The sequence below is a fragment of the Amborella trichopoda genome, chromosome 13 (assembly GCF_054954075.1).
Source record: "Amborella trichopoda isolate Santa Cruz 75 chromosome 13, AtrichopodaSantaCruz75HAP2 v2.0, whole genome shotgun sequence".
NCBI lineage: Eukaryota > Viridiplantae > Streptophyta > Magnoliopsida > Amborellales > Amborellaceae > Amborella > Amborella trichopoda.
Window position 1 is genome coordinate 39,968,592 of NC_142348.1, and position 21,591 is coordinate 39,990,182.

The 21,591-nt window shown below is 37.7% G+C and overlaps 1 protein-coding gene and 2 long non-coding RNA genes across 8 annotated transcripts; 2 read left to right on the top strand and 1 right to left on the bottom strand.

The window, feature by feature from the left end:
- The first annotated feature begins 1,841 nt into the window (after positions 1-1,841).
- LOC110008294 (uncharacterized) lies at positions 1,842-16,642 on the top strand. 6 transcript variants are annotated; one of them, XR_016046723.1, is made up of 4 exons: positions 2,249-2,363; positions 2,448-2,502; positions 16,216-16,270; positions 16,353-16,642. It is a non-coding gene; the product is annotated as an uncharacterized LOC110008294 (long non-coding RNA). The 6 variants fall into 6 exon arrangements; XR_016046720.1 differs by lacking the exon at positions 2,249-2,363 and adding an exon at positions 1,842-1,870 and having other exon boundaries at positions 16,216-16,454; XR_016046721.1 differs by lacking the exon at positions 2,249-2,363 and adding an exon at positions 2,028-2,119 and having other exon boundaries at positions 16,216-16,454.
- Positions 13,199-14,035, top strand: LOC148779222 (uncharacterized). Its single transcript, XR_016046724.1, has 2 exons — positions 13,199-13,285; positions 13,934-14,035. It is a non-coding gene; the product is annotated as an uncharacterized LOC148779222 (long non-coding RNA).
- Positions 16,525-19,938, bottom strand: GTE7 (global transcription factor group E7). Its single transcript, XM_006856570.4, has 5 exons — positions 18,129-19,938; positions 17,980-18,031; positions 17,274-17,417; positions 17,010-17,190; positions 16,525-16,855 (listed from the first exon to the last, which is right to left on the bottom strand). The coding sequence occupies exons 1-4, from the start codon at positions 19,656-19,658 to the stop codon at positions 17,108-17,110; spliced, it is 1,809 nt and encodes a 602-aa protein (XP_006856632.1). The 5' UTR covers positions 19,659-19,938; the 3' UTR covers positions 16,525-16,855; positions 17,010-17,107.
- Positions 19,939-21,591: the final 1,653 nt, after the last annotated feature.

Sequence of the window (21,591 nt, forward strand, 5' to 3'; positions counted from 1 at the left end):
AAATTCAATCATGGATTACAAAAAAAAAACAAACATTTCGATCATGGATTACAAAAAAAAAACAAACATTTCGATCATGTATTACAAAACATTCGATCATGGATTACAAAAAATTCTATCATGGGTTACAAAAAAAAAAAAAAAACAAAAAAATCGATCATGGATTACAAGAAAAGAAAACAAACATTTCGATCATGGATTACAAAAAATTCTATTATAGGTTACAAAAAACCAAAAAATTCGATCATGGATTACAAAAAAACAAAAACAATTCGATCATGGATTACAAAAAAATCGACCAAGTATTACAAAAAAATCTATCATGGATTACAAAAAAAAAAAAAAATAATAAATAAATAAAAAAAAAATAAATAAAAAAAATCCCGTACGGGACTCGCCGATTCACTGTTCGGACTCGCCGATTCCGTACAATGAATCGGCGATTCACTGCACAAAATCGTCCGGTTCTCTCTAGAACCAGATGATTTCCGATTTTTTAGGCGATCCGGTCCCCTTTTCACGATTTTCGAGTCGAACCGGGCGAGTCCGGTTCGACTCGGCGTTTTTTAAAACACTGGTTGAACCTTTTGAAATTTCGCAAGGGCTCCATTGGCCAAAAATTAATTTCTATATTTTATTTTTATTTATTTATTTAAATAAGATATTTCTCTAATTTTGAGCTGTATGTTAAGTTTTTGTAAATAAAAGTGTATAAAAATAGAGTAATGACACTATGACACCTTCTCACATCTATGTGAGTAGTACCTCAAAAGATCATTATTAATTTTGATAAAGATATTTAAAAAAGTTATTGCATGGGATTGAGACTTGGGTGAATGGATTTATTGATAAATTTTTTAGAAATCTATCTCAAAAATTTAATGGTGATCATTTGATATCCTACTCACAGTATGAGAGTGTCTCATAGTATCGATACTTATAAAAATAATCAAAAAATCTTTTGAATAAAATGATTAAAATATCCCTAAATTTATTTTGATCATATTTTATGTTTTAAATTTGTTTATTGTTTTGTGTAATTCTACTTATAAAATTAAAACTAAAACCCAAATTTTATATTAATGTCATTTTAAATTAACAATTAAAAATAGAAAACAAAAATCATTTTTGACCCTTGGCTGAGGCTGGTTCAATCTGAACCATTACAGTTGCTTGTCACCTTTTAAGTGTCCGGACGCAATACCAACGCTTTTTGAAAACGTGATTACCATGGTCAAAAGATTTAAAACTCATAGCTTGCTTACGTAGGAGCAAATTGTACAACAACTCCCTTGCGAGCAATAAATACTCTGGTGGAATTTTTTTTTATTTAAAATTTTGAGATCCATCTAATATCACTAGATTATTATTTTCAAGAACGAAAAATAATAGATTTTGAGTTCTTGATCATCTAGATCTTTCATTCAAAAAATTGGATGGTTCTTGTTCAATCTTGAGACATTATTTTATTAGAAAAATTTTATTTAAGGGAGACGCTCTAAACTATCAAATTAAAATGTATTGCAAAAATTCACTAGAAGAGATTATTTCAATGCTGAAAATCCTTTGAATTCGATCATCTTGACCTCAAGATATCTGGACATGAGAAAAAAAATAGATTTCAAGTATTGGAAATAATGCACATGCAATGCATTATCTAGACCTTTAATTTTCAAGATTTTCATATATTCATATATCCGTTCTATCTACACTATTTTGAATCTTTAAATTTTAAAATTAAAGATGAAAATAAATTTAGGTCATTATTAAAATTGATAATACTGAAAAATAAAATAAAATATTTCGACTATATTACAAGATACGCTTTAATTTGATTGTTCAAGGAAACCACACCCTACTTTGTTTGAAGGTACGCCTTACTTTTTTAGAGAGAGAGAGAGCTTATCCACTTTGAGAGAGAGAAGAGGGATCATTCACTTTATTTTTTCAAATACTAATATCATAGAGCTAGAAAGAGAGAGAGAGATCATCCACTTTATTTTTTTCAAATGTTAATTAAGAGAGAGAGATCATTCACTTTATTTTTCCCAAGTGCTAGTTACCATAGTTAGCAGAACATTCATTCAATCAATTTTTTGTGAATAAAACTTTTGTCCTGGTGTGACAGCCCATTTGCATGAGGAAATTCGTGGTGTTTCGTGTCTCATTCCATCTAAATCTACCTAATTTCTTTACTTCAATAAAAACAAACAAAATAAGAAACAGAAATTAATAACCACTCTTTATTATTTTGAGGCCTGGTTTTCCTCTTCCCTTTCTCATTTTGACTCACCATCACAATCTCACTTCTCTTTTGATCAAACCAACCTTCAATTTTTCTCTCAAATCACAGTGGATTGAGTGTATCACTAACTGCAATTTCCCTTTTTCTTTTTATTGTTTTTGAAGTTGACTGTTATTTATCTCATCCTTTTTCTCTTTTCCAGATTTAGAAGATATTTTGGGGAAAATCAGAATCAGAAGAACATTGAACATATACAGGTAGGCATGATCTGCGATTCAGAGTTTGATGGATTTATGGATTTTATTTATGGAGATATATGCCCTATTTCCATGGTTCTGATTTTTGTTAGTATTTTTTTTTTTATCTTTTAATTTCCTTGTGAGCCATAGTAGTTTCCAATGCGATCCTTTCACGGTCTAAATTAGATCTCAGTTATACATATATATTTTTGGCTAGGTGCCACAGTTTAATATTTTCTTTGCTGTTTAGTTCAATTTATTGCAATTATATTGCTCACAATGACGTCAGGATGTTCGAATTCATGTGCCGAAATTTTTTATACAACTGTTTCAATGGCTTTTGAATGCTGCATACATGTGCAGAGTGAGTTCAAGGTGATCAATTAAAACTCAATTTGGAATGCCAAATACCAAAATATTATTGTCCATGGAAATGGCATTTTTGCTTTAATTTCAGAACAAAACACTAGATTTTGGCATAGCCATGGCTGCATTAGACAAAGAGCCTGATTCATGAATTGCTTTTCAGTATAGATGCGGACTTTGTTGCTCTGTTTCACCCTCGGAATGATTATCATACACTGCAAGTGTATGTTATACCATACACAGGTGGGGCACCCGCTTTCTATTCTAGAGATAGATGGTGGAGATGAACTGTAGGTCCAGGTGAATGTCCATTATTGGAATTGCAGTTCATCTCCTCCATATGTCTTTGAGAATGGGTGGTTAACAGGATGTCTATGCTAATCGTTCCTCTGTAACTTGCATTTTGGCCTGAAACTAATAAAACTTTGCGCACTTCAGCTTGACTAGTGCCCATTGAGATAAAAGTGGATGCTCTGGCCTCTAAGCTTGGTATTCATGGTGGCAGGGTGCCACAACATGATGTCTAGAGATCTATCCCTTCTAAGGTTACAAGTTAGCATTCAAAAACAAAGAGAGAGAGAGTTATTATGTAGAGGTGCATCCAAGGTACAATTTGATGAAATTAGCAATAGAGTCCCCTTGAAGAAGTTATAGGGGTTATTGGGTGGTAAAGGTAGTAAATTCCTTCCACCCTAGGCCAGAGCTTTGAGATCTGGTTGATCAATACAGTCCCCTTGAAGAAGTTCTAGGGGTTATTGGGTGGCAAATGTAGTAAATTCCTTCCACCCTAGGCCAGAGCTTTGAGATCTGGTTAATCCTACTTCTTTTAAATGATGACATGATCCTGGCCACGAAATCTCTCTTGGATGCTGAACGTTCATAAAAAAAAAAAGAATCCTTCTGAAAATTACTGATTTGTTATGTGCTTTGTACTTTATATGTTTCGTTGTTTTCTAAAGATTATTTTTCTATTCATGTTCTGAGTTTCTTGTAAATTACTTTAAAGAAAGATAGTATAAATTCCAAGATTTCATGGAGGTTTATGGCAACGGTAAATCCTAGTACTCATACTTGATCTAGAAACATCATTTTTGCCAAAATACCAACTACCAAGTTAGCTTCCTTGTGTACATTGACGACGTTTGGAATACAACAATTCCACTTGAGGTTTTTAGCCTCCGTGGAACTAAAGATACCCCTTCAATACAAACTACAATGTTTGCTAAATTGCCTCCAATAATGAGAGAAGCTCATATTCCCATGTCAGGGCCCATATACCTTCATGATAGTGTTTACTTCTACCCAAGTAAGATTTTCAGGGTCTTAGGATGAACATTTCAGAGTTGCTTCATCTACACTCTTAAAAATTATTTTGATGTCCATCATGCCAGGGTTTCCTTCCCCATGAAAAATTATCCTTAAAAAACATTTGCAAAGGGATGAGATCATCATCATCATCATCATAGCCTTTTCCCAATTAATTGGAGTCGGCTACACGAATCTTGGTCCACCATTCTGCTCTATTTAAGACCATACTCTCAGTGAGGCCATAAGTCCCCATATCTTTTCGGACTACTTCCAACCACATCCTTTTGGGCCTACCCCTTGCTCTTTTCAATCCTTCTACTTGAACTAACTCGCACCTTCTAACAGGTGCTATACTGGGTCAATGCCACACATGGTCAGCCCACCTAAGTCTACTCTCTCCATGAAAAGTTATTCTTAAAATTTTTTTCCAAAGGGATGAGATAAAAAGCAAAAAAGAAATCTAGGGAGGCAGTGTATATTCTATGTGAGGCAGGTTTGGGGTTTCAGCTTTCCTTAAATCATAGATTTGTTTGATTCCTGTGATGCTAATCTTTTCCTTTTTGGGCTCGAGTGGGCCAAGAGATCAGTTCTCAACAAATGATTAGGACCAGTACATCTGGATTGAATTATCTACCCAATAAAACCAATTCTTCTTCTCTTTTTAAATCTATTATATGGTCAAAAGTTGATAAGCATAGAATCATTATCATCTCCTTCTACCTTTACTCACCAAAACTTACACTAAGAAAGAAGGAAACTTGAGCATTATCCAAATGATATGATAACACATCCTTAAGTGAACTTGCATCAGACATGCATATGCATATTGATTCCTCTGTTTCCCCGCATAAAAAGTTCCATACTCGACAAAACCATTTCCCTGCTTTGGAGATGGTCAATGATCAGGATTTTATCTTTTGCGATATATGCAATGAATTGAACCCTTTATGGATATTTTTTCTACCTTCCTCACTGTGAAGTTTGCATTGCATCAATTTTTAAGAGCGTCCAAGTCATCGCTTTCTCCTGGACTTCATTGTCTGGCCTTTCCCCACTCCTCACAGAGACATTTCATATAAGGCCCAAGTGCATGGCAGGTTGGTCAACTATGTTTTAGTACTATAAGTTTCTCTAGAGGGTGAAGTCCATCAAATATCATTGGAATTCTTGTTGGATAACTCATTTACCTTGGATTCATGGTTGTGAACTTAGGTCCCTACTCCAGGGCATTCACTCTTTAATACCTTCCCATCTATTTATCGACTGAAAATTAGCACCTTGTCACATTTCCCAACAAAATCTTGGTAGAACTTCTAATGCTCTGAGTTATAGTTCATATTGTTCTCCAGGTGCCAGGCATGACAGATGCTACCTTCTGTTTTCCTTCTTAAACTTGATAGGCTCCTTTATACCTTTCTGCCTAATGACCTATTGCTACAATTCAGTGTCTTAGAAAATGGCGAGTCACGCTTAGGCTCATCCGAGTCACTCGAACCCAGGATGGTGCCTGGTCTGGGTTACTAACCTTAAAAAATTGTGCCTAGTCTGACCTGTTCAAGATTGCTATGTATTTTTGAGACACGGCTTGAGTCACCCTCTGACATGGGCTCTGTACCCCGCAGAGTTTGAGCTTGAGGCCATGTTTTGTGGGTGGTATAAGACCAAGGGACAAGATACTTAACTCAAAAATTTTCATTTTATTGAAACATGATGCTCTAATTACATAAAACTTTCATATGGGGTTATGAAATTACAGACTCTAGCCCACAATTTGGACTTATACACATCTTGGATTATTGAAAAATCTAACTCTAATAGGTCCCATAATAAATCCCTTTCTTGAAATAGAAATACAAACAATGTAGTGTCCAAATACACATATGCTTTTCTTTACAACTCATTGAATTACATGTACTCAAAACTCCGCATCTTTCCAAATTACATAGTAATTATACGTTCAGTCTTCATCCTCATCACGTACCACATGTTACACACATACCATATATTCGATCAAAGAAAATCCAATGAGATTTCAATTCATATAAACAATAAAGCATAACATTATGGATCATGCCACATGATTAAAGAACAATCTCAATATTCACATAACATACTTAGTTCTATCAATCATAAATCATTTAATAACTGTAAATACAGTAAACAAACATGCATGCATACATGTGGGAAGTCATGGTTCGAACCCCTTGTGCCCGGGCCACAAATTCATGCCTTTTAGGGACTTAATTGTCTCAATGAATAATGCAAGAGTGGTTTATAATCTCAAGGGTATCTAATCCAATTAGGATGCTCTTACAATTTTAAGACCACTTCTTAGAGTCCACTAAATCGATTTGAGACAGTTTGCAAGAAGAATGGAGCAAATCAGATCAATATAGAGCAAGATAGAGTAAAATTGCTTGTGGTGGTCCACCGGTCCACCACAACAACTTTTTATGCAAAAGTTCAACTCTAAATGAGCAAATACACTACTAAGAGGAACAAAATATCTTTGGAATTTGAATAAAAAGACATAGAAATGCTCAATAGAATTCGTGCAAGGTAGATCAAAGGAAACTGTGCATGATCAAAGGTTTAGCAATGCATAAGCAAGTGAGTGATCACACTATGTAAGAATGACATGAAGATAACATCAAAATGAAGGTCTAAGGAAGCTTAAGCATGGCTGTAAATAAAATTTCCAAGAACCTTTGATCAAGGCTAAAATGATATTTGATATAAAATAAGTTAGAGAGATAATACCTTGATCATGGTATGAGATAAGTTTGATCTTATGGAGTGAAGGACCACCATCAAGCTTCAAAGTGGAGGATGGGAACTCTCAAAGGGAAATAGGTGGTATGTGGATGTCTCAATGTTTGCTCTCTCTATTCAATTCAAGCAAGATCGATTTTCCAAGTGCGTAGAATTTGGGACTTAAAGAAGTATGTATACATAGCGTGTAAGATTGAATATCATCAGCACCCTTGATGCACCTATCCAAAGGTACATGAGAGGCCAATATACCCTAGTCACCCATCCCCATCCCCATCCAACTACTAGGATGACGGGATGGGATTTAACACCCTTATCACGCACATTAAACCCTAAAATCAATTTACCTTTTTGTCCATAGGTGCATATTTTTATTCCAAGTGAATCCAACTTGCCCATACACGAAAGCCCTTAGTTTTCAATCATCAAATAGTGTAGAGATTCATCAAGGGCAATGGGTAATAAAGTAAATGGTAAAACTCACACATGTGGAAAAATACACCTTTATGAGAGCCAATCACCTTATAGATCTAATATGTCAAACCAACTACAAGGAGCTTAATGTCCCCTTCACACATGTGTGAAGATATTTTTGAAATTCAAATTGAAAATTTGATTTTACTTTGGATTCAATATTTAAATTAAATTAAAATGGGCCTCACACATGGCAACAAAGGCACTTGTGTGAATCAAATAAACATGCGACAAAAATGTACCTTAAGTTATAACATAATATAGCAAGTCAAATAATAATATATAATATAACAAACTAATATATGCTATCCATGTCCCCCACCTTGGGATTAGCGCTCAGCTGGGCGTTGATCTTATGGTGGGGCCAGGGGTGCCACGTGGCCACCTTATGACCACTCAGGTGTGCCACGTGGCCACCCTATGACCACTTAGGTGTGCCACGTGGCAGTCTTCAAATAGAATTAGGTCTAAACAAATATTAAAAGTACATTTTTGTCAATCAAAAAAATATTGAAAAATTCTCCAAAATCCACAATAAATATTAAAAATATTTATGAACAATTATTCATGATTTCTCATCATAATTAATTGGACAAAGGGTAAGTGAGATCTCAAGGCTTCGACTCTAGGTATTGGAGTACTCCATTGGGTTAGTCTCAAATGATGTTCTGTTGTTGTCTCAAGCTGACCCAATGGACCTATGCTCCACAGTCTATGGCAGGGACACATAATTGGTCACATCAAAGTCATTGAGCCAGAGCTTCCCATCATTCGACTCTCAATAGATTATAGATGCATCCCTGTGGGACATATTCCAATACAAGTACAGGGGTCCTCTCAAAGCACATGTGCATTGGCTCTTCCAAACTCGGGTAATGGATTTGGAAGAGTGGCTTCCCATACGAACGTTAGTGCACATGCCATGGAATGGTCTCATGTCAGGATATGAATTTATATCTCATAAGTCATGACCATCCCATACATGGCCGTTACTCATAAAAAATACTCGGGTTCTATTGTATTCGATTTGATACTCCAAGCCCTGGCTAATCACGACAATCGTGAGGCTAATATAAACAAGATCCTGACTAGGAGATGATCCTCACACCTCTTTGAGAAATTGCTTTCTCGAATGTAAAAACTCTCATAACCTCAAGTACTCAGGGTATAAGAATTTGGGCCCCGTTTCGCAAAGCATCCAGATTCTATCTCTGAATCACTCCCACTGAATGAGAGACTATTGGTATTCAAGCCTTGAAAGGCCATATACCCAGCAGTTTTTAAAAACTGTTACAGACCATTACATTTTGTAGTCTGCAATAATGTTTTACTCATTAGGTTATATTATTTTCTGTACAAGTGAGATAAACGTTGGAGAATCTGGTTTGAGATTGTTGCGTCGAGAATTTCAGATTCATTTTGCCATGTTCTTGTCATTGTTACTTTAATCACTGAACTGAAAGACAATTCTTTGACAAATGTATATTAGTTAGCCTGGCTGAACTGATAATGAGCAGTTTTATGATGTTTGAATTGGAAAGAAATACATAATAAGCTATAGGGTAATTGTAAATTAAGAATAACAAAATAACTCACTTATAGGTCCTTACAACAGAAGAACATAGTTGTTAAAAGTATCATTGTGCACTCCAAATCACCACTTCACCATATTATCCAGTGAAAATATGGCTCTGGGGGTTTTTGTGGAGATATCACTATTGATGCTTTTCCCTTGATTCTTTTCCCATAAGCCATGTACATGGCTTGCTGCTACAAAGGTTATTAAAAGAGAGTGCTCACATCCTCTATTCATAAACTAAAGGTTATTCAAAGCTAGTGCTCACATCCTCTATTCATAAACTACTATAGGATTTCATTAGGCTTCCCACAAGTGACATTCCTTTAGTGTCCTTTAAAGCATAATGGTTTTCTCAACATACAATATATATTTCTTTTTTCAAAATGAGAAAGCTATACACATCCTAACAATGCCCCCAGTCTCTGGTACTCTGCTGGGCTTACTTCCTCAACTCATATTGACATCTACAAAATAGTGTTGCTTGTTAGTTTTTCTACGTGCCTAAGACAACAGCACTTGCTATTGTTTATCCAATACTACATTCATTTAAGAATTCTGTAGCGAGCCATTTTATTCATGTGCAAGCAAGAATTAGAGTCACAGTAGTGAGAGACATGCCATGCAAATTAAATGAACAAAAGCTGATGTTGATATGGTTTCACATCATGACTAAAAGTGTCCAAAGATTAGAATACTAATGGAAACCATACAAGATGGACAGTTTTGGACATGAATGATGTCCCGCTTGTGTGGATGTTAGCTCGTGAGAAATTGGTAATTAGAGATGAGGTTGAAGAGAAGTTAATATGTGAGTTTTGAGCTAAGCATATTTGGATTATAACATAGAGAGAGGAAGAAAGCTCCTTCTGTGGAAATGGCACCAGGTTTACCTAGATATCAAGCAACATGCTGAGTGATTCAATAAAAAATGATGACGCATACCAATCTGCATTTTGTAAAATATGTACAAGAAGTGTAATATGGATGCAGGCTTTAGCCCAAGAATATCTGATTTGCATTATAAAGCAGTTGGAACCTGGAAATGTGGCTTTTGATGTTTTGATTTGATGTAGGATATTTTACAGGAGCAAGAATGATTTTAAATGGTGTGGGTTTTGCATGATACAAAATAGAGGTGACTTTATGTTAATTTTCCTGAGAAACTAGTTGCAACTTGCAAGGGGTTCTAAAGAATCATATCCTTGCTGTGGAATGCATTGTCTACTTGACCTAAAAGCAGTGTTACCTACATACGTTTTTATTAGCTTGGTGTTGACATGTGTCGACATGCATAGACACATCACTGACACTTGACTGTACGTGTTGGATGATATCATCATTTTTTAAGTACGCAAGGGTACATTTTATTGAAGTGTTGTCTTTTTAATAATATTGAAACAAAGAGACTTATATAGTAGAGCGAACCTTACAACCTTGGCATAAGTTGGGGAACTTGATCCTAATTTCTAGGGATCAAGTGATAAATTCTACAAGCCTGATCTCCTTCTAGTTAAAATTGAGGTCCTTGAGTGCACTTTAGTAGGTTTCTCTGGGTTGGGCGTGCAATCCATATAATATTGTGAATAAATAATGAGTTTTAAGAAATTCAGTAATCTATTAAAGAATGGGAGAAATCGAATCGTTCTATAAAAATCTAATAGTTTTGTACCCCTTTCAGTGTAGTTTATATTTTGATTAAGTAATAAGAAATTTTAAATAAAAACTTTTTTAAAAGTAGGAAAATAAATCATTACATAATATTTCAGTTTTTGCATTCCTTTAGTGCAGTTTATGACTTTATGTAGCGTAATAAGAATCATGGTCATCCTTCTTTGTTGAATAAAAATTATAAAGATAGTATTGCTCAAGCTAACTCGTGATGTGTTAAAGAGCCTAAAAGCGACAATGTAGTCTACCATCACCAAAATTATGCATGTGAGCAAAACATGCAACTAATATATCATATAATCTTAATAATAAAAAATAGTTGTTCCTTAGCATTAAGTTGAAGCTCAATGTTTGAACTTGTAACCTATTTAAAGTGGCAAGAGGGACAATGGAGTCTACCACTAAGGGAGTCTTGACCCCGCATTGGTGGAACCTCAGTTCAATTTGCCTATGAACACTTAAACATGATGCAAAGGAGTTTATATCCCATGTAACTCAATATCTCGAAGGATCGAGATCCGAAATGTAAAAATTGCAGAGGAGCTAGTTCCCCTTCACTGGAGTGTAGGAGTGAGCTTCCAGAGGGGGATCAACCCCTTGGATGAGAGATCTCAGTAACTATGCCTAAGACTAGTTGAGAATAAACCCGCAGTTTTTCCACTCCACTACTTCAGGTTTCTTGCAATATCAGGACCAGTGTTATCAAGTTCGGACCAGCCGCCAAACGTGAGAGGGCTTGGTCCAATCAAAACCCATCCAACTAGCGGTCGATTTGCTTGGACCGGATTTTAGAAAAAAAGATAAAAGAAAGATGGATATAATGGTTAAAAATATAGAATATGTTGAAAAAATTGCCCAACTTCATTTAGCTAGGTAGAACCGGTTAAAACCAGTCGGTCTGACATGTCTAAACCGGTCAAATATTAATTTTGACCTGTTTTTTACTAAATCTGGTTTTTACCTTGGACCAGATTGGCAAGGCACCAATCATAGTTTCGGTTCAGTCTTCATAACTATGGTCAAGACATTGTATTATAATTAATGTAACATTGCCTTATTTAAAATAAAGGAAAGGGTACCAAATGGTGAATTGAACCTACAACCACTCGTCCATAAAGCCCAGCCTCCGCCGCTTTGCTACTTTAACTTTGGCATAATATAAGGATATTATATTATCTACGATATTAGCATTATCTTATTCAAGATAAAAATTTGTTTCCCTTGCACAGGTCAGATTTGAATGTGCAACCTCTTGAACAAAAGGTCATCTCAACAACAACCACTTCCACTGTGATATTTTAACCTAGATGCAAGTTAGCAGGAAATTATGTTATATATACCTATTTTATCCAAAATGGTGTTCGCGAGGGATATGTCAGGAGCTTTGACACCCTGATACATACTAAATTCTGACATCCGTTTCAGCATCCCTGTAACACTTTCTAAAAGAAAAGATATTCATTGAAAGATTTTGCACTAACCTGAAATTTCTTGTTAAGAAATTATCTTTAAGAAAATTGCCCAATAGTATTCTCCTTAAAAACTTTGGGGTCACTTTGGAACCTAAAGATGTTGTGCCTTGATGACCATTGCTATCATAATTGCTTTCGAGGCTTCTTTGTTTTGGTCTAAAAAGGGAAGCACTTCTGCATTATAGCCAATCTAGGGGAAGTCTTTACGTATACTTAAAATAATAAAATATAGAAGTTTTACACAATAAGAGAATAATTTTTAGAAATTATGGAATTTATAGAAAATATCACTTTAATAATTTTTATCGATCTCATTTTTTATAATCAAAACACTTTTTGTGCTTAAAATTGTTTAATTTAAATATTGAGATTTTATTCATTTAGAGAGAGAATATGGTTGAATCCCACGTGGGCACAGTCTCCTCTCTCTAAAAGTTCCCACAACAAAGGTATTTCCTCCTCAACAAAGTATTTTAGAATTCTCATTGTAAACACCAACCAAAGCAAAAAAGAAAAATGGAAAGAGAAGGAAATCTCATTCTAGCTGAAAGAAGTCAATATGTTTCTTCAACCCTTGAGCACTGGAAGATTGGTTGGTTGAACTTAGTGGGTGAATTGTTGGTTGGAAATAAGAAACACATTACTAATTTTGGAGCAAAAAGTACTCTAATGTTGTTACTTTCTCCCATTGCGATTGATTTCTTACTGGTTTTTGTTTAGAATTCTAAAGTGATAGATTCCTCAACCTGAGACAGATTCGTCATATGATTCTTGACTACCCAATGGCAATCTACACGAATACTCTATTGTAGGCACTTAATGTATCTGCAAATATTTGTATCGTCATAAGAACTGTCTACTAGTAATTTTCTTATGGTCAGTTTGTTTAAGATATTTTTAGTCATGAGCTTTGACATGCTTGACGTATGTTTTGGTGCTCCCTGTCATTGGATGCTCCTCTATAATGTCTGTTATGAAAAGAGAATGGCCATTGATTAGGAAAATGTTGATGTCACTTCAATTCCAATACATCTTTGTGCTTCAAAATAAAACAAATTCTGTCCATAATTGCAGAACTTTTCTCAGCCAACCAGCAGAAGGAATTGTTGATTACTTAGGATCCTTTCACGTGGGATGCACTGCATTGCCATATTCTCCACATGTATAGATTGATCTTTTTAAATTTGTGGGTGCTCTCAGATGATGACTAACTCAGCCAAGTTAGAGTATAGGATCTTACAGGGTCCAAAAGGCCCAAAAAAATAGCAAAAACAAATATAAAAAAATGTTTAAAAATAAAATAAAAATGGTAAAAGTGAACATAAAAAGTCCAAAAAGCTAAAAACATATATAAGACATGGATTTAGAAAAGAATTGATTTATGGTTGGAGACCTTTTAGAAAAATACAAAAAAAGAGAGGAAAATGTAAAAATAGGCCATATGACGAGAAAAACTCACAGATCATTGTAAAAAAATCCAAATTAACCTATGTAAGTTTTATAAATTGCTTCCAGCATAAGAAATACATTGATTAAACCAATACCTCAAACACCATTCTCTGGGCCTAGAACAACCAACTTGCCAGTCACACCGCCTAGGGAACTAAGCACATATCCAGCTGCCTAGGCAGCCAAATCCATTTTTTTCAACATTGCTTGATCTTATAAAGTGTCACTTCTTTGATAATGTAACTGAAACCCTGAGCAACCAAATCTAAGTTGCTACTTAATGTTCCCTTCCAATGCATTAAATTATTCTTGTGCCATCTTTTTCTTCCCTTGATGAGAAAATTCTTCTGGATGGTGTTAGGCATATGTAGAGGAAAGCATTCAAAGGCCACTTGGGGTTGGGATAAGAGACATACTAGCAATGTTTAGATAATTGGCCAACAATGAAATGTCAAAAGAAAAAGGAAGATGTTCAATGAATTGTGGGAATTCCCTGAATGACAATTCGTGTAGTATATTTGGACTGTTCTTGTCTAACTTTGAGAATACTGCATTCGCTCTTTCATCCTTTGCTAGCCTTTTTCCTGTACTCAAGTCCCAAAACACAGTGCATGGAAAGAGAAGTAATTGGGCAGTCTTTTGATTTGGTCAGATTACCGCCATTAACCAGAAGTCTCAGATAAATTGTGAAACTCAAGGATATGTTTAACAAAAATTTTTGAAGTTATTAATAGAACCAGCATCAATAATGGATGACGAGTTTGTATCAACTAGAGAAGCGAGTCCCTTATAAGCTTGTTGGAGGCCAAGGGGGAAGGGTAATGAAATTGAAGTCTGAAACAAAATTAGAGCATTGAAGTTTTCTGCATTGGTCAAAATCAGTAAATTCTCCACTCTTTGTGCTTGACTACCTGAGGCTTCATAAGTTGGCAGTATTTAGTGATTAGCCGAAGTTGTTCAGAAGTATATTAGAGAAACAAGGACATTTTATTTCCACGATATCCTGGGAGCTTTAATCTTTTTGCCTTGCCTGGGAATCTGGAAAAACTATGGACTGGATCCAACTTAAATGCAAGTTGCAGAAAAAGTATTTTATCTTTGGGTTCCACTTCTACAAGTTTGAACAAGCCAAGCAATTGATATCCAGATTCTTTTTTGATTCAACCTTTTATTTGGCTTTGAAGTATTTAAACCCCATTGTTTTATCACTAATGTTTTTGATTTGATTGCGGTTGACATGTGTTGGATTGGACTGACTTTCATCATTCATATCATTTGCTACAACCACTTCTTCCTTTGAAAAGTAATGGTAAGTTAAACAAACAAGGAATTCCCTCTGCCTACCTAAATTGGAAATAGTCCAACGCTAATAAGTCCCTGAGATTTGGCTTGCTTGTCCTGTCCTGTTTGAATTTATACACTATCTGACTAGTGCTACTTCAAGTAGTGGTGGCAACGGGTCGGATCGGGTCCGGTCTTTGCATGCCAGGTTGGGTCCAGGTCCATTGCCACCCCTAGATACTTGATTCATTAAAGGTTTTGCATTTTTGCTAATGGAAAATGATTCTTTTTATTACTACAATGCCATATAAATTTGTTTTTTTTACAATATTATATGATTTTATTAATGATAAAAGATTACAATGCCATATAAATTGGAATGCTAATATTGTAGGTGGACTATTGTAAACTTAACATGATTGAAGCTGAGACTTACCACTCATACCCATATAAAAGGATACTGTATACAATCAATTGCTGACGATTGTTATTCTTGTTCTCCTATAAACTAACTGAGAAATATGATCAAAAGTTAAAAAAGATATTGTATACAATCAATTGCTGACTATTGTTTTTCTTGATCTCCTATAAACTAACTGAGAATAATTAGGAGAAGTTAAAAGATCTAATATTATCATAAAGTTACTTAGCAGGGAAAATTTAATTTGAACTTGCCCAATGCAAATTTTCTGTTTTTTGATGCTGTTAACATTGTATTGATGGTTAAAAAGAGATGCAACTTGCCCAAGGCTAATTTATTCCTCTCCATCTTTATAGTAGTTGCCCAACAAACTTAGGGAGCCACTACACAATAATATGCCTATGGGCAAAAATGAACCTAGTTTTTACCCTTGACGCCAGCTGATTTTTTCAGATGGCAAGGATTGAAGACCGATACAGACCTAACACGTCCGTGGCAGTGGCAGTCAAATCGTCAAGACCTAACACATCCGTGGCGGTCAAACCGTCAAGACCTAACACACATCCATGACGGTCAAACTGTCACGGACATAGCAAAACCTGGATGGTGCGCAGAGTACATTACGGCCCCGTTCAATAAATAATCACAGATAGCAGTTCAATAAACCACCACAGATAGCGGGGCAAAATACTGTATCAATTCACCTTTAGCTGTTCTTAAGACGTTTCCAAGAACTTATTTCCCTTATTCCGTAACTTGACCACCCTAATCTTACACTCTCATTCTTTACTTTGTTGAATTTGTTATATTTTCTATAGAGAGATTTTATCCATATTTCGGATAGAGAGGCAGTTTATATGGGTTCTTATTCTGCATTTTATCGTGTGACATTTCCCATTAGGGTGCCTCTTTACCATTCACTGATTTACATTTGAATGCAGGGTGACACAATGGAATCGATGGAGCTGTCGTCTCGCACCATCCTTCAGTTACAAGGTACTGTATCTTCATCTACGACTCTCTCCAGACTTTGGACTTGAGGACCAACATTACAAGGTATAATTGCCCCTCTCTACAGAGGCACCACGCACCATTCCATATTTTCAAGGCATAGCATCTACAAAGTACCAACGTTACATAGGCAGTTCCATGCATTTCGGAAGCCAAATGGTACAATAATCAACTATTGAGTGTCTTTTCAATTAAAATATGTAGAAAGAGAAAGAGGAAGAGAGAGAGGAGGAGAATTGTTTATGGCCAATTAAACTGTTCATTGATTATGTCGCAAAAGGTTGAGACAAGTGGATAATGACCAAAATGTTAATATTTTTTGTGGGTGAAGCATATGATACACCAGATGTTCAAAAATTCCCCGCCCCCCCTATGAAAAAGAGGAACAAGAAAAGAAAAAAAAAAGGTCAATCACTTGAGAATCATTTAGCCATCTGCCCTCTCTCCTTCTCCCTACTCTTTTATCTTCTGCACAATGAGGGCCTCGTGGTATCTCTCTCTCCTTTACACATGAAAGTATCTTATGTTACAAAAAACCCCTCAGGTAGATAGATAACCCTTCTCCACAAACTGCATCAGAAAAGAAATAAAACTCCGATCAATTGCCTGCAACTGACTTATTGGAAGATAATAAAGGGAACAGATAACCAACTAATATTAAACTTGGTGAGATCCCAACTACAAAGAATAACACTTCTTATGTTCTTGGAACTCTTGCTCTCACCATTTCTCAATCAGCAAAATCTGATTCAAATAGTCCTGCTTAAGTTGGCTCTGATCAACGCATTTTTGCTCTTTGCCATCTTTTCTTTTCATGGTGTGTCACCTCGCAGGAGATGGCTTGGAACCAATAAAGGGAGATTGCGCCTCATCTGAATCACTCCCTGATGAACTAGAGTCCGAGTCTGCAACAAGAACAATTTCCACTATCACTAAGAGACTCTCTCTCTAAATGAGGACTTCAGTCTCTAGAGGGGTGAGTTCTTACCACTTGACGAAGAAGAATCACTACTTGAGCTGCTCGAGCTGCTTGATCTGCTTCCATAGCCCACATCCTTCTCAATTTCAACTGGTGGGAAGTTTGTTGATGGCATGTCATCGCCAATGTCCACATCTTCTTCGGCTTGGTCCCCTGCTCATGAATTTATAAAACAATTTCGAGTTTCAGTATTTCCCGGAAGAAAGAGAGGGGCATTAGACGAAGAAAACCAAATGAAGGACTACAGCGAGAGAAGTAAACAACAGAAACAAACAGCTGAGATAGAACCCAAAACAAAACGACAAATAGCAGATATAGAGAACAGAGAAGAAAACATTAAAGGGGCATCCAATATAGAAACTGTGTATGAGATTGAGAGAGAGGGAGCCAAGCTGACAAAAATAAATTGAGAGAACCCAACTGAGGCGACACTTAAAGAGAGCACAAATATCAGAGTAGAGATAGACCTGAAATGAGAAAACTTGGATAATCCAAATAAAAAGAGTTGAAAATGAAAAGACCAACAGAGAGAACCCAAATGAGAAAAACGAGAGAGAGAAAACCAAGAAAAAAAAAAAGAAGAGGGATAACCAAGATGAGAAAAACAGAGAGAACCCAAATGACAAAAAAGAAGAGTGAAGCCAAATCATGAGAGAAAGAGAGGAGAGACAAACAAGCAATGAGTAAAAGGGACGGATCAGAGTGGACCAATTACCTTTCTTGCTCTTCTTTGCAGCTGCAGCTTCAGGGGTGTCATGAACTGGAGACTGCCACAATTCAATTCAAGAATGAATTAGCAAAAACCCTAAAAGAAATCCGTGAACAAGAACACAAAAACTCAGAACCTTATACCACTTCCCCTACCTTTTCAACATCCACGGATGTACCCTGGTTAACTTGCTGCACCAGCATCGCCTGATCCTCCAGGCCCGCCTTCCTCTTGACCTTACTCATCATCTTTTTACAATTGCTAACAAACCTATCAAGCTCCCATAAGGTCTCTGTGTCAACAACATCAATATCAACCTCAATCTCATCCCCATCTTGAGCAAGATTCGAATTCCTCCTCCTTATGATCTGAACAACCTGGTCCATCTTCTCTTGAGGCAAATTCTGCAAACTTGTGCTAAGCTTCTGTTTCTCCTCAAAACTCATCTCTCTTTTGTTTGGGTCTCTTGCTTTCGGCTTGGGCTGCTTTCCAAGCTGAACAGGTCTAATCCCAACTAGGTTCCCCCCTCCTTTGGTCTTCACACTAGTGGGTGGCATCCATGGATCCAGCTTCTTTGAGCTTTGGGGTTGCCTCTTCTCTACTGGCATTGCAATTTCTGGCAAAGCTGCTGATTTTCGTACAGGAAACTCACCAGAAAAGGAATTCCGGCGAGCCTCCTCAACAGCCCTTCGCCTCTCCTCCTCATACCTATTAAAAGCAGGGTTCCACATCTCTTCGAAAAACCCTAGAAGCTGCTCAGCCATTATGTTCACATCATGGCCCTTGGGATTATATGTTAGGGCATTGTGGAAGGTGAGCCTCACATCAGCTGCAAATTCAAGTGGGGTTGAATAAAAGCTCTGGTTTAACCTAGTTTTCACAGTGCCAAGATCCATGGGGTTCTTGATTAGCGTATAGTAATCATGTAACCCCATTCCCACTACATCAACAGGGACATTAAAGACCCATCCATGCTTATGCTTCATGAGCTTGGTCAGAATTTGGCCGCACCTCTTCATGAAATCTGAGACCAATTTTCCAGTAACTGGATCAGGAGAAATTGCCATTCTTTTACCAGATTCAGAAACCTTTGTTACTGGATTTGGCCTCTTGGATCCACCAAAAACCTTCTTGTTCTCTTGTGCGGGCATCTTCTCTTTCCCCATAACAAACTCAGATGCTCTATAATACTGGTTTGCTTTAGGAGTTCTCTTCTCTTTTGGGCCATCAGCCTGTAAATCTAAGGCTTGGAGGTTCAACGGAGGTGGGCGACCAGAACCAGGGGTCTCTGGTTCCCAAAGAGAACGAGACTCGATCCGATTTGCTAGAGTTCTGACCTGTTCTAGCTCTAAAACGAGGCGTTTTCTTAGGTCCCTTAGGTCTTGTTTAGAGTAAGAACCAACATTGTAGGTGATGTAGTGGTCTGAAAATTTTGCAGAGGCCTGTAATTGGGGTTCCTTTCTATTGAGGCTAATGGATTTTCGATTAAGAGAGGAGGAATCAGAGGAGGCGGCTAGGGTTGTCAGTACAGGTTCATTGCCATGAGGGGGGAGCTCGAGGTTATGATGGTGGGGGTGAGAATCTAGGGTTAAGGTTTGCTTAGGGTTTGGGGCTTTCCTCATATAAACCTTGCGGTCCCCCCAATAAGTGGACTCATTCTGGCTTGCCAAAAGAGCAGAAGCCATAAACGCAGAGCTCTGGATCAGGGTGGCATTCGGTTGCCGAGCATAGAGAGATCCAAGAGGCGGATTTTGGGGAGAGAGAGAGACAACCAGAGGACTTAGAGAGAGATGGCCAGAATTAGGGTTGTCTCGGGGATTCGGCCCGAATCAGATTAGGTCGCCGGAAAATTTCGCCGGAAAAAGGAGAAACTTTAGAGGGAGAAAGGCCGGAAAAAATGGCCGGAAGAGAGAGAGAGAGGGGAGAGGGGTTGTGGGGGGCAGATGAAACCCTCACCTCGGTGATGAAAAATGGGTAGGGGGCACCGCCTTTTTAAAGGCAGCAGATCTGCCCGTCTCTCTCTGGGGAGCGTTGGTGGGCCGTCGATGTTCTCCTACCCGAAAACCTGACGGTTCAGATGGATTACGCGCTACCCGGGGTGGCTGACCGTCCGATCTGTCACGGACGGCTGAATTTTAGGAAGCGGTACACGCGTGTCCTGCTCCACCGTCGGTTACGGTAAAAGAGGGACTTGGGGGTGAGGGTGCATTTAATTTCGGATGGGTTTGGGGGAAATTTGAGTTTGATGAGAGGTGCATTTAGGGCTCGTATTTGTTTCTCTCTCCAATTTCGAATCTCCTTTCTCTCACTAAAACTCCCAATTTCGCATCTCTCTCTCTAGAAAATCCGCCGGTCCCAATCTCGTTTCTCACTTCCTCCATATCCCTCTGACTTTCTCTAAATGAAATTTCCCCATGCTTCTTCTCTCCCATCGTCTCTCTATCTCAACTTTGCCTTCTTTCTCTCTCTACAAAATCCCCCGTTCCCACTCTATAAATTGCCCAAGTTCCAATCCTTTGCCTCTCTACGTCCCTGCTCCCAACCCGTTGTCCCTCTTTCTTTCTCTATGAGACCCCCATCCCTCAGGCCAGTCTCTCTCTAAACGACATACCCATCCTTCATTTTCTCTCTCTAGAAGCCAGATCCAACCTCGCCTTCTCCCCTCTTCATTTCCTCTCTAGAAGCCAGATCCAACCTGGCCTTCTCCCCTCTGTTGATCTCCATCTATGGATCTCTCTCTATGGATCTCCATCTTTCTCTCTCTAAGTTCCTCCCGACCTTACCACTTTCTCTCTCTAAACCAGAGAGAACCTCGTCTCTCTCTCTCCAAGCCTCCCAAAGTAGCATCTTCAGAGCACCAGTTCCGGATCTTGCATTTTACCTCTCTAAGCCCGACTCAGGCCTGCAGCCACCAGTTTTCGCCGCTGCCGGTCTCCGGTAGCATCGCTGCCACTTTCTCTCTCTATAAAATAAGTGAAGTTTTTCCCGCTCTCTCTACGTCTGTCTGCTCCCCTTCCCGCTGCAGTGGGACTCACAAATTTGCTTTACCCGGGAAAGTGGGTCCCACGCAGTTGCATACGTGGCTATACCGTGTGCGTTCCGCCAGCTGGCTCGTTGCTGTCGAAATATCTTTAATTATCTTTTTTTTAAAGAGGTGCAGGTTTTAATGTGGACACCCACATTTTTATTGTCCATCCTAACCTTTAATGATTCCACCCACTTCTTTAGCGGATGGTTCCCACTGCTGTGGGGTGGATTAGTAAAATAGAGGGTGGGAAAATTAAGTTGGGGAATTGATTAGGGTTTTTGGATGGAAAGGGAATCTTTCGTCCTCCCGCCAAATATTTTGGGCTTGCCAGGTCAGCGCCGTAATGCGATGGCAGTTTCCGGGAAGCGTTGGGGCGTCAAAATTGGGCGTCAGAAAGGAGCTTGTTGACGCCTCTCTCTCTTTTTCTAGAAGGAAGAAGGACGGTGGATTAAAATGAGTTTTTGACGGCCATCGGGCGTCGTATTCGTCGGAAATATCGCCAAGCGCTGGAATGGAAATTAAGAGTAGCACCCCGTGCGAACGGAGACCCGAAAATTTTGGGACCCGACCGAAAAAAAAATAAAAATGAT

Excerpts from the sequence above, each read along its gene's own strand:
- GTE7 (XM_006856570.4), bottom strand. The coding sequence starts at position 19,658 with ATGGCTTCTGCTCTTTTGGCAAGCCAGAATGAGTCCACTTATTGGGGG. Across the intron at positions 18,032-18,128 it reads CATCCGTGGATGTTGAAAAG|TCTCCAGTTCATGACACCCC; the intron begins GTAGGGGAAGTG and ends GAATTGTGGCAG. Across the intron at positions 17,418-17,979 it reads TGCAAAGAAGAGCAAGAAAG|GGGACCAAGCCGAAGAAGAT; the intron begins GTAATTGGTCCA and ends ATTCATGAGCAG.